The 17274-nt window shown below is 43.7% G+C and overlaps 1 protein-coding gene across 1 annotated transcript in view; it reads right to left on the bottom strand.

Moving 5' to 3' along the window:
- Window positions 1–16983, bottom strand: part of FAM98B (family with sequence similarity 98 member B) — a 36572-nt gene extending 19589 nt beyond the window's left edge. The window contains exons 1-3 of the mRNA XM_040411770.1: window positions 16808–16983; window positions 13729–13874; window positions 9374–9505 (exon numbers count right to left, since the gene is read on the bottom strand). Coding sequence (XP_040267704.1) covers window positions 9374–9505; window positions 13729–13874; window positions 16808–16845 — 316 coding nt within the window. The 5' untranslated portion in view covers window positions 16846–16983. The remainder of the gene's footprint in view (window positions 1–9373; window positions 9506–13728; window positions 13875–16807) is intronic.
- Between the last annotated feature and the right edge of the window lie 291 nt (window positions 16984–17274).

Genomic DNA, 17274 nt, shown 5'->3' on the forward strand with positions numbered 1-17274 from the left:
CCATTCACTTCTACGGGGAGAGCGCTTGGTGGTGCCGTTCATGCATGGTGCGCTCCCATTCACTTCTACGGGGAGAGCGCTTGGTGGTGGCCGTTCATGCACGGTGCGCTCCCATTCACTTCTACGGGGAGAGCGCTTGGTGGTGGCCGTTCATGCATGGTGCGCTCCCATTCACTTCTACGGGGAGAGAGCTTGGTGGTGGCCGGTCATGCACGGTGCGCTCCCATTCACTTCTACGGGGAGAGAGCTTGGTGGTGGCCGGTCATGCACAGTGCGCTCCCATTCACTTCTACGGGGAGAGAGCTTGGTGGTGGCCGGTCATGCACAGTGCGCTCCCATTCACTTCTACGGGGAGAGAGCTTGGTGGTGGCCGGTCATGCACGGTGCGCTCCCATTCACTTCTACGGGGAGAGCGCTTGGTGGTGGCCGGGCCAGGATCCTCCAGCCACTACCTTGCGGGGCCCCGTTCCCAATATAGGGACCCGGACCTATAAGACAACGGGGCGATATGCCCCCATTGTCTGTGATGAGACAGCCCCGTTTAATGCATTAATGTGAAAACATCCACCTGGGTAGGAGATCTTCCTTTTATTAATAGTACCCATGGTGCCTAGAGGGAGAACAATATGATCTTTTATACGAAAAATACAATTAAGCTCAGCAATAAACTCTTCAACTGGGGGAACATCTGTTTGTTTCCAGAATTGGGAGATTAGTCGCCTAGCAGCTGCTAAGAAGGGGTGAAGAACTGTCTTCCAACAGCCACAGAAGGAGTGATGTCAGCATCAAGGACAGCGGACAATCCCTACAAGGGCTGAAGAACTAAACAGACAGACAATGGAGGTGAATGGAAACATGTAAGGTGGTCTACAGCATCTTGGAGCTCTTCTCCTGGGTGAGGCAACAAATAGAGTTAAGAGCAAAAAATAAGATATAAAAAAACAAAATGGCCTAAGATCCTCTTTCTACTTGGAGAAAAATGGGGGATCCAAGGAAGGAATTTGTCTGCTCCCCTGAAACAAATATATAGGGGGAGACTTATCTCTCTTGCGCCAGAAAAGTGGATGAAAAAAGTCACAAGTGCCTCTTTTTACGCCACCCTAGCCATTTTTCCCAAAAGTGGGCATGGTCAACAACCGAGACAAACGTATCTTCAGTTACAGTTTTCTGGCACAAATTAAGACAGAAATGTACTGTAGCTCAGAGCTGCCGTAGATTTCTGTTGAGGCGCACGGACTGCCAGGGGATGTGCCTCGTCATAAATTAGGCACATCATCCGACAGCACAGGGGATATCAAGACCAGCCTAGGAAGTGCCCGTCTTGATGAATCTCCCCCATAGTCTTTATCCCCAGAGATGAGACCATAATAGCAGCTACACCTTAAAGGGGTTGTCCCATGAAAAATATTCTACAGTTTTCAACTATTTATTCACTAAAATGTATCTGTATAGCGCCACCTGCTGTTTTTTGTTTTTTATTTCTTTGTCCGGCTCACTGTGATGGCCGCACATGCTCAGTTTCATCCTTCGACTGTTAATAGAGCTGTGATAGGGAGAGAGCTACAGCAGAAAGGACACTCCCCGTGAGCTGTCAGCTTGATATAAATCTAGCAGACAATGAATGGAGAAATCTCTGGATCCATGTGAGGTACAGGGCTGCTTCTAGCTTTGTTAGAAATAGATTATCGTGTACTATATGATGTCCGATTCAGTTTTTTTACATTAATCATGGGATAAAGGGAATCTGTCAGCTCTTTCAAGCAAATCTAACAAAGCATATTAGGTCAGTTTAACATCACCATAGCTATACTTTTGTTAAGGCTGTTGCAGTCTAACTTCGCTCTACCCTGAATCACCTGAGGGCTTTACAGCACCCATTCCTGTTACATCGCTGGACCTTTTCGACATCTTCCCCGTTTCTGTGCCGTGACTGCTTGTTGTCTCCGGTCCCCGCCTGCTCCCTTCTACCGCTCCCCTCCTTGTGTCCTCTGCTTCCTGATGGTCCTGGGATTGAAGTTTGAAGAGACGCGTCTTGTGTCCTCCCTTGTTTGTTTGAATTGACCTTCCTCCCCTCTCCTTGTGTACACCCTCTCACCCTTCTGGGTTTGTTTTATTATACCAAAGAACTGTTATAATCAGAGAAACAGAGGATACATTACCGGATATTCTGTATGAACTTTTCTGAAAGAACAGTTTTTTTTTTCTTTTTGAGGGTTATCTTCCCTCCTGGTAATTAATGTAAAAGGGTAAAGAGAGGAGGGAGAGGAGAAAAGAAGAAAAAGGAAGAAGGGGGGAAAAAAGAGAAGGAAAAGGGGGAGAGAAGATAAGGGAAAGTAAAGAAGGAAAAAAAAATGGCCCCCAAGCAAAATAGGCATTCTGCTGAGCATACATCGGCCAAAATAGGCCAGAAATTGACAGAATCGCCCAAAATTGTGCATTTCTTGAAGTCTCCAAAGGTTGTAACTACAAGAGCGGGACATAAAGGGTCATACGATTTGGATGTAGCAAAAAAAGGTGGATCTAGAATGGAAGAAGCTTCTGATCATTATATCCAGGAGGTGGGGGCAGAGAGATGATGTTATTGTCTTGTCTAAAGACAAATCCTCTCCACTTGAATGAAGTCCTGTGTGCGGTTAAAAAAAAATGGAGAGTTAATTAAAGACATCTCCACTCAACTTGGGGTAATTCAGACCAATGTGGTTTTGATAAGAGATGATGTTTCCAAAATACGGGACAGAGTTACTACCATAGAAAAATATGTGGAGGTCCTGGAGAAGGAAGTTAAAATGCTTAAACGGAAATCCCCATGCTGAGATCGGAGGGTAATACCCTTAAAAAAAAAAAGATGGTGGATCTGGAAGATAGGTCTAGGCGATGTAATGTGAAAATTGTGGGCCTACCTGAAGGTATGGAAGGGGACAATCCTGGTGATATGATGCAGAATTAAATTTTGGAGAAGTTTGGAAAGGTGTATTTTTTCCCCCATTATTTTTTTTGGAAAGGGCCCATCGGGTCCTAGGGGGTAAGAAAAACTCCTGGAAGGTACCTGCGGATGCTATTTGTGAAGATACTTGTTTCACGAGATAGGGACATGATCTTGAGAAGGGCAAGGGAGTGCTCCCCCTATTCTATACAATGGAAAAAGACTGTCCTTTTTTCCAGATTTTTCCAAGGACATTGAAGATAAGAGACGCAGTTATACCGAGGTTAAGAGACGACTTCGTGAAAAGAATATTAAATATTCATTTGATTATCCGGCTAAATTGCGGATCATTTTCAACAGTGGGACTTATTTTTTTGACACTCCTGACTCTGTGGTAGAATAATATCTGATCCCCTTTTTTCATTGTGGCGGGTGGGGGGGGGCGTAAGGAGAGGTGGTCTCAGTTGAGAGATCTGTCCTAAGACGGTGGCGGATCAAGAGTTGGAGGGGTGGGGGGAGGTATGTAGTTTGTCGGGTGGGTTGCAATGAGTCTCCCAGGTTTTGCGTTTTCTTTTCTGGTTGACTGATGTCGGTTAGAATCCTAACATGGAATGTTCGTGGGCTTGGTAGTAAATTAAAAAGACAGGCAGTTTGTGATCGGGTTCAGAGACATCTTCCAGCGATTGTCAGCTTAGTGGAGACCCACTTTATTGGGGAAGGGGGGGATCCCCCGACTCAGTGGGGGATGGGCCATGCAGACTTTTCACTCCACATTCACCAGCTATTCAAAAGGAGTAACAATATTAATTCATAAAGGCATTGATTTTGTCTCCCGGGCCTCTTTCATCGATAAGCAAGGGAGATTTGTTTTTCTTCATGGGAATTTATTTGGGAAACTATGTGTTTTGGCTTTTATTTATTATTCCTCCCCCTTTTTCTCTCCATGTACTACTTAAAGGGGTTCTACAGTTATTTTAAACTGATGATCTACCCTCTGGATAGATCATCAGCATCTGATCGGCGGGGGTCCGACACCCGGGACCCCCGCCGATCAGCTGTTTGAGAAGGCAGCGGCGCTCCAGTAGCGCCGCGCCCTTCTTACTGTTTACCGCCAGGCCACTGACGTCACGACTAGTATCAACTAGCGTGGGCACGGCTAAGCTCCATTCAAGTGAACAGAGCTCACCCCCGCCCAGGCCATAGATACAAGTCGTGACGTCACTAGGCCTGCGGTAAACAGCGAGAAGGCTGCGGCGCTACTGCCAGCGCCGCTACCTTCCCAAACAGCTGATCGGCGGGGGTCCCGGGTGTTGGACCCCCGCCGATCAGATGCTGATGATCTATCCAGAGGATAGATCATCAGTTTAAAATAACTGCAGAACCCTTTTAATTGTTTATTAACTTTTATGGACCAGTGGCCTGAATGCCCTGTCATTGTGACGGGGGATTTTAACTGTGTTAATGATCCAGAAAAGGATAGGGTGTCTATGGAGAGAGATATGTACACTATAGGGTTGTTGCGAAAACCAAAATTTTGATTCGGTTTCGATTCCATAAAAAAGTATTGTGATAATCGATACCACGCAAAAAAAATAAAAAAACACCAAAAAAATCTGCGTGCATTTCGCATTTTATGGAACGTCCGGCCCATAATCGAACAGTCCTATCCTATTTTTGGGGGGGACAAGGTGACTAAAAAAAAAAGTCGAATCGCACGTTTTTTTATTAATTTTTCTGTTACGGCGTTCACCGCATAGGAACCTGGGATCTTTTAATCCCTTGTCCTATTCACCCTAATAGAGCACTATGAGGGTGAATAGGATCTTACACTCTCAGGGCTTCAGTAGCGTCCTGGCTGCCATAGTAACCGATCGGAGCCCCAGGATTACACTGCTGGGGCTCCGATCAGAAGCTGCCACTGCCACCAATAAGAAGAGGTGAGGGGACTCTGTGGCCACTGCCACCAATGACTAAATACTGGGGGGGAGGAGAGGGCACACTGCACCACCAATGTTTTAATGCTGAGGAAAGGGGGGGGCGCACTGCGCCACCAATGATAATTAACGTTTAATACAAATACAGCCGGCGGCAGAAACACATTGCCTGCAACCGACCTCTGACAGGGAGCTGCGATCAGCGGCAATTAATGGGGTTAATTGCCGCGGACGCAGCGCCCTGTCAGAGGTCAGGTGCCGGCAATGTGATTCTGCCTCCAGTATTTGTAATGTATTAAACGTTAGTTATCATTGGTGGCGCAGTGCGCCCTCCCCTCCTCTTCGTTCCCATTGGAGGCAGCGGCACAGGAGGGAGAGGCTGCTTCCTTCTCCCTGTCGTGCTGTGGGAACATGGCCGCGCTGAGAGCAGCATGATCCATGTTCTCTGATACTGGGCTGTGCAGTAGCACAGCCCAGTATCAGTAAAAGGCAAATCCCGGTATTGTATCAATACTGGGCTAAAAGTATCGATTGGGTACCGAAACAACCCTAGTACACTGCGCGTCAAGGGTCTCCATTGTCCAGTTTTTGCCAGGAATCTGGCTCTGTTGAAATATGGGGATAATTAGGAAACGGGAAACGAGCATATTCCTGGGAAATCAATGTCTAGGATAGATTTAGCTCTAATAAATAAAAACTACTTGAAATATATAAAACGTATGAAATATGAAGCTAGGTCTTTATCTGATCATCTACCTCTCTATTGAGTTATGTATGATGGATGATAAATATAGTGTTAGGCCTCCATTTAGACTACACCCTCATTGCATTTTTATAATGGACAACCATGAATTGATTAAACAGGATAATTCTTTTGGGATAGTAATTATAACTATAAATATTTTTCCGAATCCGGTCGCCCAGGGAAAATGCTGGCTAGAGTTATATCCAATCCGGATACCTTATAGAGGCATTTGTAAAATACTTTCTGGAACTATACAACATAGAAAATAGTGTGTCAGATGAAGCGATTGATTCACATTTGGATTCAATCTTTCTTCCAGTTCTTACAGATATCCAAATAGAATCCCTCGATGCGGACCTCTCCCTGCAAGAGCTAGAGGCCGCTTTGAAAGCTTGTATTCTCCCCCGTCTTCTGAAGGTATTTATTGAGGCAATAGAGGAATGTAGTCCTCCGGAATCAATAACAGAGGCTGTAATAGTACTATTATTGAAAAAAGGTAAAGATCCCTTAGACATGGGTTCATATAGGGCGATTTGTTTACTAAACACAGACGTAAAGCTTCTCTCAAGGATTCTTACTATCAGGTTGTCTAAAGTTATTTTTATCCATTATACCTCCTGACCGAAATGGGTTCATTCCTAATAAGGGTACTCATTACAATCTGCACCGCCTTTTTGCCGACATTCAGTCCTCCTGGGGGGGGGGGGGGGTCTCTCGCTCCATAAGGTCTTTGGTGCCACTAAGGCCTTTGACAGGGTGGAGTGGAGCTTCCTCTGGAGGGTGTTCGAGAAGATGGGATTTGGAACTAAGTTTATAAATATGGTTAGGCTTTTGTATAAATCCTCTAAGGGGAGGTTGAATCTGAATAAGATACTTACAAGGTGTATTTCCTTGGGGAGAGGAACCCGTCAAGGATGTCCACTATCCCCATTACTATTAGATATTTATATTGAGCCCCTTGCTGTTAGGGTCAGGAAGGATCCTACGATTGAAGGGTTTGGGACATTGGGAACAGAAGATCGTATTTCTTTATATGCTGATGATATTTTATTTTATATACAACATACTAATTCCACACTTTTGATGGTTATTTGAGTTGTTAACTCCTTTGGTGAAGTTTTGGGTTTTGATATTAATTGGTCTAAAACTATTCTTATGGATAGATTAGAACCTCTTAGTGAGGAGTTGTCTCACAATTTGAAGATCTCTGATTCATGAATATTTGGTATCACCATTTCTCCTAGGATTGAAGATTTCTTACAGCTTAATTTGACCCCATTGATAACTAAATTGAGATCTAAAATAAAGATATGGCTTTGACTCCCATTATCTAGAGCCGATAGAATATCCCTGGTGAAGATGGTGATTTTGCCTCAATTATTGTATATCCTCAGGAAATCCCCAGTATGGATTGAAGATAAGTTTTTTAAACTGATTGAGAGAATCATTAATTATTTACTTTGGGGGAGAACGTGAGTAAGGCTTAAATTGGAGCAATTTTACAAGCCGATGGAACGGGGAGGATTAAATCTTCCCTGTTTCAAGGGCTATTTTATGGTATCACAGTTACGGCTGTATCATGAATGGGAGAAAAGTCCACTTTGTAGAACTTTGGTGAAGAATTCTCCACATCATAATATTTTTACTTTATTGGAATCTGACCAATTAATTATTCCCCAACAGGACTATAGAGCTGCTGCGAAGCTACTTATCAAGTCTTGGAGTACTATTAGAGATTGGTTGGGGATAAAGGGATCCCTCTGTTGTACGCCCCTTTGGCATATTATTATGTACAGGTTTTAGATGAATTGGCTCGGGATCAGTATTGGCAAAAGAATATTTGTTATCTTGCACAGGTGGTTGGAAATGGTCATATTCTTTCTTTTTTGGAGTTAGCACAAAGAGAAAATATATCTAATTTATCTTGGTTTCGGTATTTTCAGTTATGTTCGGCACTTTCTAGTAGAACAGAAAAATTGTTTTTTGATATAGATACTTCTACATTTTTGCATGATTTAATAGTAAAGCCGGAACAAAGGGTTAAGATCTCTCAATGTTATATTTACTTAAAGCACGATTTGTTAACCTACACTCCCCTGGGCAAAAGGCCTGGAGAAGGGATTGTCCAATGATTCAATTGGATGATTGGAATAATATATTGGGGAATTTGGGATTACCGTAGTTTCTCATAATTTTAATCATATATTGGTTCAATTTAATATTTTACACAGAATTTATATCACACCTTTATGGCTCAATAAATGGGGTTTGAGAAACACTTCTAACGGTCCACGCTGTGATATGCCTGAGGCCGATCATTTACATATTTTTTGGACTTGTACAGAACTAAGAGAATATTGGGGGCAATTCATAATTATATTACTCAAAAATTGAAAGTGGCGATTCCATTTATGGTAGAGTCTTGGATTTTGAGTGATCTTTCCAAGGTTGGACACCATAAATACAAAAGGATTCTTTTGCTTAAAATAATGTTTTTGGCAAGGCTTTTGATTGCACGGGCTTGGTTCGCATCTAATGCTCCAAGTATAGATAAATCGCGAAATCTCGTTAATAGGATTAAAAAGGTATGAAAAAATCTTATATAAACAAAGAATTGCTGAAGAGAAATGGTTTAAGATATGGGGAGAATGGAAATAATAATTTTTCCTGTCTCAACCTTCTCATTTTTCCCGTTCCATCCATTTTTTTTGTCGGGGGGAGGCGGGATTAAGGTTAAAAAAAAAATTGGAAATAATAACTTTGATGCTACATTTTGTATGGAATATTATTGTTTAATAAAAAATATATTTAAAAGAAAAAAAAAGACTGTTGCAGTTTCCGATTATCAGAAAATGACGTTTGTGTGATATCCTAATTAGCCTTCCAAGTGCCCGTCAGCGTATGATTAGAGGTTGCTGGAGCCCAAGCCCGTCTCCATGAAGCGCCCAGGTTCGCCTCTACACAACCCTTCATGACTGCCCACTCCTCTGCAATGTCAGAAGATAGCCCAAACTCTGAACGCCTGCTAATCCTGCATCTTGCAGAAATCTCACACATGCACAAAGCAGTTGACTGAGAGATTTCGACAAGACGAAGGAAGGCTAGTTTCTGACGTCGCAGAGGAGGGGGTGGTCATGAAGGGACGACATTGAGAACTCGTGTAGAGGTGGACCTGGTCTCTTTATGAAAACAGGCTTGGGCTCCAGGAACCTTTAATCATTGGCCGCCGGGGCATGATTACACAAAATGTCATATTCTGGCGATCAAGAACTGCGACTGCTATAATAAAGGTACAGTTATGATGATGTTAATCTGAGCTCACATGCGTTGCCATTTGTTAGATATGCTTGAACAAGCTATAGTCTATAGTGCTGATATATGATACTGGAGGTCAGGGATATCCAACCTTTTCAGTGTGGGGACACATTTACTGCTTTCCTTACAGGAGGTGAACACAACGAAAACACTGCCCTGCACCTCTATATGTCCCTGCCAAAGGAAGGCTGCTGATGATAGGGTATCATAGACACATCCTACAAGAGGCTGGCACAAAAGTGAATGCTTTGCCATCTTGAATTAACACAGTCCCCCTGGATTGCTATATGATAACAGAAGACAGTCTGAGTCACTTCAGTAGTTCTGAAGAAAAGATACTAGTGTGAACAGAACCTTACACATTATCAGTGCATTCTCTACAGTCACAAGTATCCGTTCTTGGGAGTCCCTACTGTGAGCTCTGAAGGACTGATATTCTCCTTGCACTCTACTCACATAGTAGTTTCAGACAGTCCTCTTTGTTCTTTAATCTGTCCTTAATGTCTCCAGAAACCAGGGTAGGATAAGGGCAGACGAGCTCCTTCAAGAATCCACTGATTTCCAGTTGAACGCTTTCTACATCATCACCTAGAGAGGACAGATAGACGGTTAGGTAGATGCTTACAGGTTACATATCACCAACTATTAGAGCTGATATACATATGACAGTCGGTCCAGTCCACATGCAAATTTTACAGGTTCCATAGAGAAAATGGACCTCTAGTGGTGGGAGCAGAGGGAACTGTGCGCTAAAGTCACTGGAGCAATAACACTGATGCTCTTTACAAAAAGGGTAAGAGCAGACTATCTGCTGAGGAGACTGAGGTCCTTTGGAGTGCACGGAACGCTCCTAAAGACCTTCTTTGACTCAGTGGTGGCATCAGCCATATTCTATAATGGTGTGGTTTGTTGGGGGAGAAGCTTATCTGTGGCTGAGAGAAAGAGATTAGATAAGCTCATTAAAGGGGTATTCCCATCTTAGACAATGGGGGCATATCGCTAGGATATGCCCCCATTGTTTGATAGGTGCGGGTCCTACCGCTGGGACCCGCACCTATATCGAGAACGGAGCGGGGAGAGCTGTGGCTGGAGGACCCCAGATTTCCCGGGGTCTGTCCACCACCAGGCGCAGCTCCCCGCCTCTCCCATTGAAGTGAATGGGAGCGTGCCATGCATGCGCGGACCATGCTCCCATTCATTTCTATGGGGCAGACGGCAATAGCCAAGCCAGCGCTCGGCTATTTTCGGCGACCCCATAGAAATTAATGGAGACTGGCTGCGCATGCGCAGTGCGCTCTCCTTCACTTTCGGGGCTCCGTTCTCGATATAGGTGCGGGTCCCAGCGGTGGGACCTGCACCTATAAGACAATGGGGGCATATCCTAGCGATATGCCCCCATTGTCTGAGATGAGAAAACCCCTTTTAGAAGGCCAGCTCTGTCCTAGGTTGTCCCCTTGATCCAGTGCAGGAGGTGGGTGACAGAAGAACTCTAGCAAAATTAACATCACTGTTAGACAATGTCTCCCACCCCATGCATGAAGCTGTTGTGGAGCTGGAGAGCTCCTTCAGTGACAGACTGCTGCATCCTAGGTGCACGAAGGAACGTTATCGGAGGTCCTTCCTCCAAGCAGCGGTTAGGATTTATAACTACCACTGTTCCCAGAAACCCAGTAGAGAATTTTTTAAGTAAATTCTGTTTTATGTTTTTCTTGTATTTTACTCATTAATTTGTAATTGTTCTTATTTTGCTCCTGTTGTGAATGTGATTGCTGCTGTTATGCCAAAATGAGGGACAATAAAGGGATTTTCTTCTTCTTCTTCTTCTTAAAGACTTCTAACCTTCTCCCTATTCTGAAGCTTTCTGTAGAGAAGGTCTGTCTTCATTGCCATTCCTTTTACAAATTAGAATTAGCAGGCTCATATGCACTGCCTACTCATACTCCCTAATAAACCGTTTCTTCAGGCGGTCAGAGTATGGGAAGCGGCCACAGAGGTGACCACACTGGAGCTTCTAACTGCTGAGCAGAAGCAGCACCATCACCTTCTGTACTGGGTAAAGTAAAACGTACTGAGCAGGATTTAACCCCTTAAGGACTCGGCCCTATTTCACCTTACGGACTTGGCCATTTTTTGCAAATCTGACCAGTGTCACTTTAAGTGCTGATAACTTTAAAACGCTTTGACTTATCCAGGCCGTTCTGAGATTGTTTTTTCATCACATATTGTACTTCATGACACTGGTAAAATGAAGTTAAAAAAAATAAAAATAATATTATTTATAAAAAAAATACCAAATTTACCAATTTTTTTTAAAAAATTGCAAATTTCCAAGTTTCAATTTCTCTACTTCTAGAATACATAGTAATACCTTCAAAAATAGTTATTAATTTACATTCTCCATATGTCTACTTCATGTTTGGATCATTTTGGGAATGATATTTTATTTTTTGGGGATGTTACAAGGCTTAGAAGTTTAGAAGCAAATCTTGAAATTTTTCTGAAATTTTCAAAAACCCAATTTTTAGGGACCAGTTCAGGTCTGAAGTCACTTTGCGAGGCTTACATAATAGAAACCACCCAAAAATCACCCCATTCTATAAACTACACCCCTCAAGGTATTCAAAACTGATTTTACTAACTTTGTTAACCCTTTAGGTGTTACACAAGAATTAATGGAAAATAGAGATACAATTTCAAAATATCACTTTTTTGGCAGATTTTCCATTTTAATAATTTTTTTCCAGTTACAAAGCAAGGGTTAACAGCCAACCCAAACTCAATATTTATGGCCCTGATTCTGTAGTTTACAGAAACACCCCATATGTGGTCGTAAATCGCTGTACGGGCACAAGGCAGGGCGCAGAAGGAAAATAATTCCATACGGTTTTTGGAAGGCAGGTTTTGCTGGACTGTTTTTTTTGACACCATGTCCCATTTGAAGCCCCCCTGATGCACCCCTAGAGTAGAAACTCCAAAAAAGTGACCCATTTTAGAAACTACGGGATAGGGTGGCAGTATTGCTGGTACTAGTTTAGGGTCCATATGATTTTTGGTTGCTCTATATTACACTTTTTGTGAGGCAAGATAACAAGAAATATCTGTTTTGGCACCGTTATTATTTTTTGTTATTTACAACATTCATCTGACAGGTTAGATCATGTGGTATTTTTATAGACCAGGTTGTCACGGATGTGGCAATACCTAATATGTATACTTTTTTTTTATTTATGTAAGTTTTACACAATGATTTCTTTTTTGAAGCAAAAAAAAAAAATCATGTGTTAGTGTTTCCATAGTCTGAGAGCCAGAATTTTTTCAGTTTTTGGGCGATTACCTTGGGTAGGATATGATTTTTGCGGGATGAGATGACTGTTTTATTGGCACTAGGGGTTAGGTCATGTGATATTTTTATAGAGCCAGTCGATATGGATGCGGCGATACCTAATATGTATACTTTTTTTTTATTTATGTAAGTTTTACACAATGATTTCATTTTTGAAGCAAAAAAATAAAAATCATGTTTCAGTGTCTCCATATTCTGAGCCATAGTTTTTTTATTTTTTGGGCGATTGTCTCAGGTAGGGGCTCATTTTTTGCAGGATGAGGTGACGGTTAGATTGGCACTATTTTGGTGGGCAAACGCTTTTTTAGTTTCAAAGTATTTTTTTTACAATGAAAGAAATCGTGAACATCTTACAGCATACATAAAATGGCACAGAAATAATATGCTTTATGGAAATCAGATCATACATGCTGAGTAGATACCATTATATCCATACAGAATATGATAAAGGACAGATAATGAATAAAACATAAAAGAAAATAATTAAAATAAAATAAAGTAACGCAACAATAACGTGCAGAGATCACACCTGGGAGCCAAAGTAGACAAATTTAGTGCCTAAACATATTTAAAGACACACAATAACCCTCAGACAAGTACTATCAAGATATGTGCCCTAAGATTTGCAAGGGCAAACGCCTTTTTGATCGCTTGCTGTTGTACTTTTTGTGATGTAAGGTGCCAAACAAATGGTTTATTTAGCACAGTTTTTATTTTTTACGCTGTTCATCTGAGGGGTTAGGTCATGTGATATGTTTATAGAGCCGGTCGATGCGGACGCGGCGATACTTAATATGTATACTTTTTTACCAATTTTTTTAAACTTTATTTGGGGAAAATTAAGTTTTTGTTTATTTTTACTTGAAACTTAATTTTTTGGGAAACTTTATTTTTTCACTTTATTTTTTTTGTCCCACTTTGGGACTTGAACTTTCGGGGGTCTTATCCTTTACAATGCATTCCAATACTTCTGTATTGGAATGCATTGGCTGTATGAGTAATACTGTGTGTATTATTCATACAGCTTCCGGCCTGTGAGATCCAGGGGGCTGGATCTCACAGGCTCTTCACCAGAAGGCATCGCGCTGCCTTCCATGCCATCGGGTCCCCCCCACAGCCCCATGGGGACCCGATGGCACCGCCGACGCACCAGGTAAAAGCCGCAAACCGCAGGTCTGAATTGACCTGCGGTTTGCGGCGATCGCCGACACGGGGGGGGGGGGGGTCACGGGACCCCCCCACGCATTTAGCCATGGTGCCTGCTCAATGATTTGAGCAGGCACCATGTTCCGATCACCGCCCGCCGGTGATCGGAACTATAGATGACGTACCGGTACGTCATGGGTCCTTAAGGGGTCACCTACATAAACTTCTGTGTGTGAGGTTCAGGAACTGCAGAAAAAGGAGGAGGGAGACGTCACATGTGACTGGGACAGCAGGAGAGTTATTTGGCTAAATTGTCACTTACCTTCAGAACTTACACTCTCTTCTAAATGATCCAATAATTTGATCTGAGACGTGAGCCATTTCAGGAGCTGAAAGTACTCAGTAGAAGACAAACCAGCTTCTAAGGCTGAAGCCAGGGAGTTCTCCTCCAGCAATGGACCCTGGTACCTAGATGAAGACACATTTCAGGAAATATCATTAAGTAGAGAATTAAACTGATCTCCAGGAATCGTTCATTATTTATTTGAAAATATTTTCATTTAAAAAAATAAAAGATATACTGGTATAGATCATTAAAGGGCTTTGTCGTTAAATCCAGCTCATTATCATGAACAGTTTTTGGTATTGATGTTTTAATATATGCAAATGAGCCTCTAAGAGCAATAAGGGCATTGCCGTTACACCTAGAGGCTCTGCTCTCTCTGCAACTGCTGCCTGGCCCCGCAATCATAGCGCAGAGGGCCCACTTAGAGGACTTGTACATACAATCTTCTGAGCAGTCTATGGGCTTTTAACAGGCTGCCTCGGCACGGCTTTTCAGACTGCTCACTAGGACAGGCCTAGGAGTCTTCACAAGGCCCTAAGCTGTCATAAGAATCAATCGGAGGCCCGTGAATTTTGCCACAGGGGCTCTGATTGGAGGACAGGGGGAGCCCGCTCCATCTAACTACTCAGATGCCACGGTCACTATTGACTGCTAAGGGGTGAAATGCTGAGGGTTGGAGTTATCTTCGATCCTGGTCATTGCCACCGTATACTACAGCCAGCACCTGCTCCTTACATACATTCATGATAACTGCCCGCTGATAAACAAGCAAACACTGGTTTTTCGGCTGATCTGCATCATTTTCAGGATTAACGATGCTGGATTATCAGCACATCTCTCTGTGTAATCAGGGGATGTGCTGCCGAAAATCACTGGAACGGAATGAGGGAGGAACAACTGTGGTAGTGATCATTCCTCCCCCATTCACTTTGTATCAGCCGGTGTAACGGACTGAAGAAAACGAGCGCCGAGCAGAATTTTCTTTGTGGCCCCTTGAAATAGAACAATGTGACAATGCGCCCCCAAGACCAAAATGTCTGTGTACCCCTGTCCTAAATGGATACTTATTATCACCAAGGAGGAGCTTGACTGGAGAAGCAGTGAAACATGCACACTGCCTGCCGACAGACTGCGAATATGGGTGATAAATGTGTGTGGCTGGAGTACCCCTTTAAGCCTCATGCAGACGTCCGTGGAACACGGTCCGTGAGATACCAGCGTCCTGCTTAGTGCAGTCATTGGTTGCTATGACGCAGTGCGCTTTGTGCCGCCACAGTACAGTAATAGACTCGTATGATCTATACCAGAGTATTACCGTACAGCAGCGGCAGCAGGAAGCGCAGGCTTATCTTTAAAAACAAAACATGCCGGTGGTAAGACACCGTGGGGGTCATTTATCAATAGTGGCATTTCTATCCGTGCGGCTGGAGGATGCGCTCATTTCATGATGAGGTGCAGGATTTTAATAAATTAAGCGCAACCTCCGCCATTCTGAGTGCCGAGACAGAAATCTACGCAACGAACTCTGAAAACTGCCAAATGTGCCACCCACACCCTTCTTCGGAAAGGCGACGGCGGCATGAAAACATGACATGCCCTAAATTTGGAGCTATGGTGTCCCTACAAACCAGTGGTCCTATAAATGATGCTAGGGAGGCTCGTCGCCGTCCCCTTAATGTTGAGCAGAGAAGGGTTTGTGGAACACAGATGACACACGGACCAATCGCAGATTCTTCACAGATGAAACACGGATGGATTTTCCCAAGGGACACATTTCTGTGTCCGTTTAACGGCCGCAAAAAAAAATAAAAAATCAGTATGTGGGATGTCCGTGAAAGATCCGCGTTTGGTCCATGTCTCTATATTTTGCCCTCTGTGCGTCATCCGTATTCCACGGACACTGCTAGGCTGTAAGTCAATTACAAGAGGTGACAATAAGGGCACCACTACATTGTGACATTTGTAATCAGTCAGTGGTGTGGTAATGCGACACGCTGCAACTGCGACAGTCACACAAAAATCTAACTTGGACAGATTTTTTGCGACTGTCGTGTAGCAGCGTGACACCACTGACTAGGATTATAAAAAAATGCTGCGAGACTTTTCTGTGACACACGTAGACCTAGCCTTAGTGGTCAGTGAAAAACGGGCCCAACACAGATGCCATCCGTGTTGTGTCCATGTTTTTTCACTGGCTCGTAGGCTGCACTGGGCGCGTTTGGTCCGCATCACATAGCACAGTGCACGTCTCCAGGATTTTTTTTCACTGACCTATCGATATGTGAAGAAACACATTCAAATCAATGGCTACGTGGAAAATACGTACAGCACGCGTCAGTGAAAAACGGAAGAGTGAGGCCTTAGGCTGGGTCCAAACGACTGATTAGCTGCGGATTTTCTGCAGTGTTTCTGCTTGTAATTTGCGCCAAACTATGCATTTTTGTCACTGATTTTGTTGCAGAAAAGCTGCAGATTGGACTCAGGTTTCATTTTTTGCTATTGAAAGGGTAAAATCCGCAGGATAAATTGACATACGATCCGCGCCAAAGGTCCGATTTTTTTATGCCATGTGTGAATGAGCCCATACACTGCTGCAGACTGGCGCGAACCCAACCTTAGGCCTCGTGCACACCTGGTTCTGGTCCGCATACAGTGCACATTATTTTGCAGATCGGATGCGGACCCATTCATTTCAATGGGGCTGCAAAAAATGCAGACAGTTCACCCGTGTGCCTTCCGCACGCGCACGTCCGTCTCCGTTTTGCGGACAAGAATAGGCATTTCTATCATAAGGTCGGACGTTCCGATCAACAAAATGCGGAGCGCACGTAGCCGGCATCCGTGTTTTACAGATCCGCAAAAACGGATACGGTTGAGTGCATGAGAGGACTTAAAGGGATTCTCCTCTCCGGACAACCTTTTTGCCCAAAACCCATTGCAGGGTGTCCTGTTGCTGCAGTCCTCACTGATCATACCTGGGAGAACAGCGAACTGGTGTCATGTCCATCACATGTGAGGACCCAGCGGTTCTGCCCGGTATATACACTGCACTCACCCCAAAGCCTCTAACGTATCCAGTAAATCCGCCTCCATCAGCGCAGGCGCCAAACAAATAAATTATAAATAATAAATAAATTAAAAAAAACGCCAAAAACACAACACAAGGCCCCGGCTGCTGTCAGACTAAAGCCTAGAATGTATTGGCTTCTTTGATGGCATGACGTCACGAGATCACGTGACTGCTTCTTCCTGCCCCTTTCAGAGTGTGTGAGAAGCAGGACAAAAGCGGTCGAGAGCGCTCTTTTTTTCCGACGACTTCCGGTGCAGCAATACAAGTGGTCCGTGCAGCAACATGACTTCCGTTCACAAAGCACCTGCGAGTCAAGCAATGTGGCGGCTAGTCGGTCACTGGGGACGTTTGTAGAGGAATTCGCTCCGGTACCGAACAAGATTAGGGCCACAATCACAGCCTGCTGCCAGCAAATGATGAAGCGCTATCAGATGACCGCTTTTATTTCCCCC

Source organism: Bufo bufo, chromosome 11 (genome assembly GCF_905171765.1).
Source record: "Bufo bufo chromosome 11, aBufBuf1.1, whole genome shotgun sequence".
In the NCBI taxonomy this organism is placed as follows: Eukaryota; Metazoa; Chordata; class Amphibia; order Anura; family Bufonidae; genus Bufo; species Bufo bufo.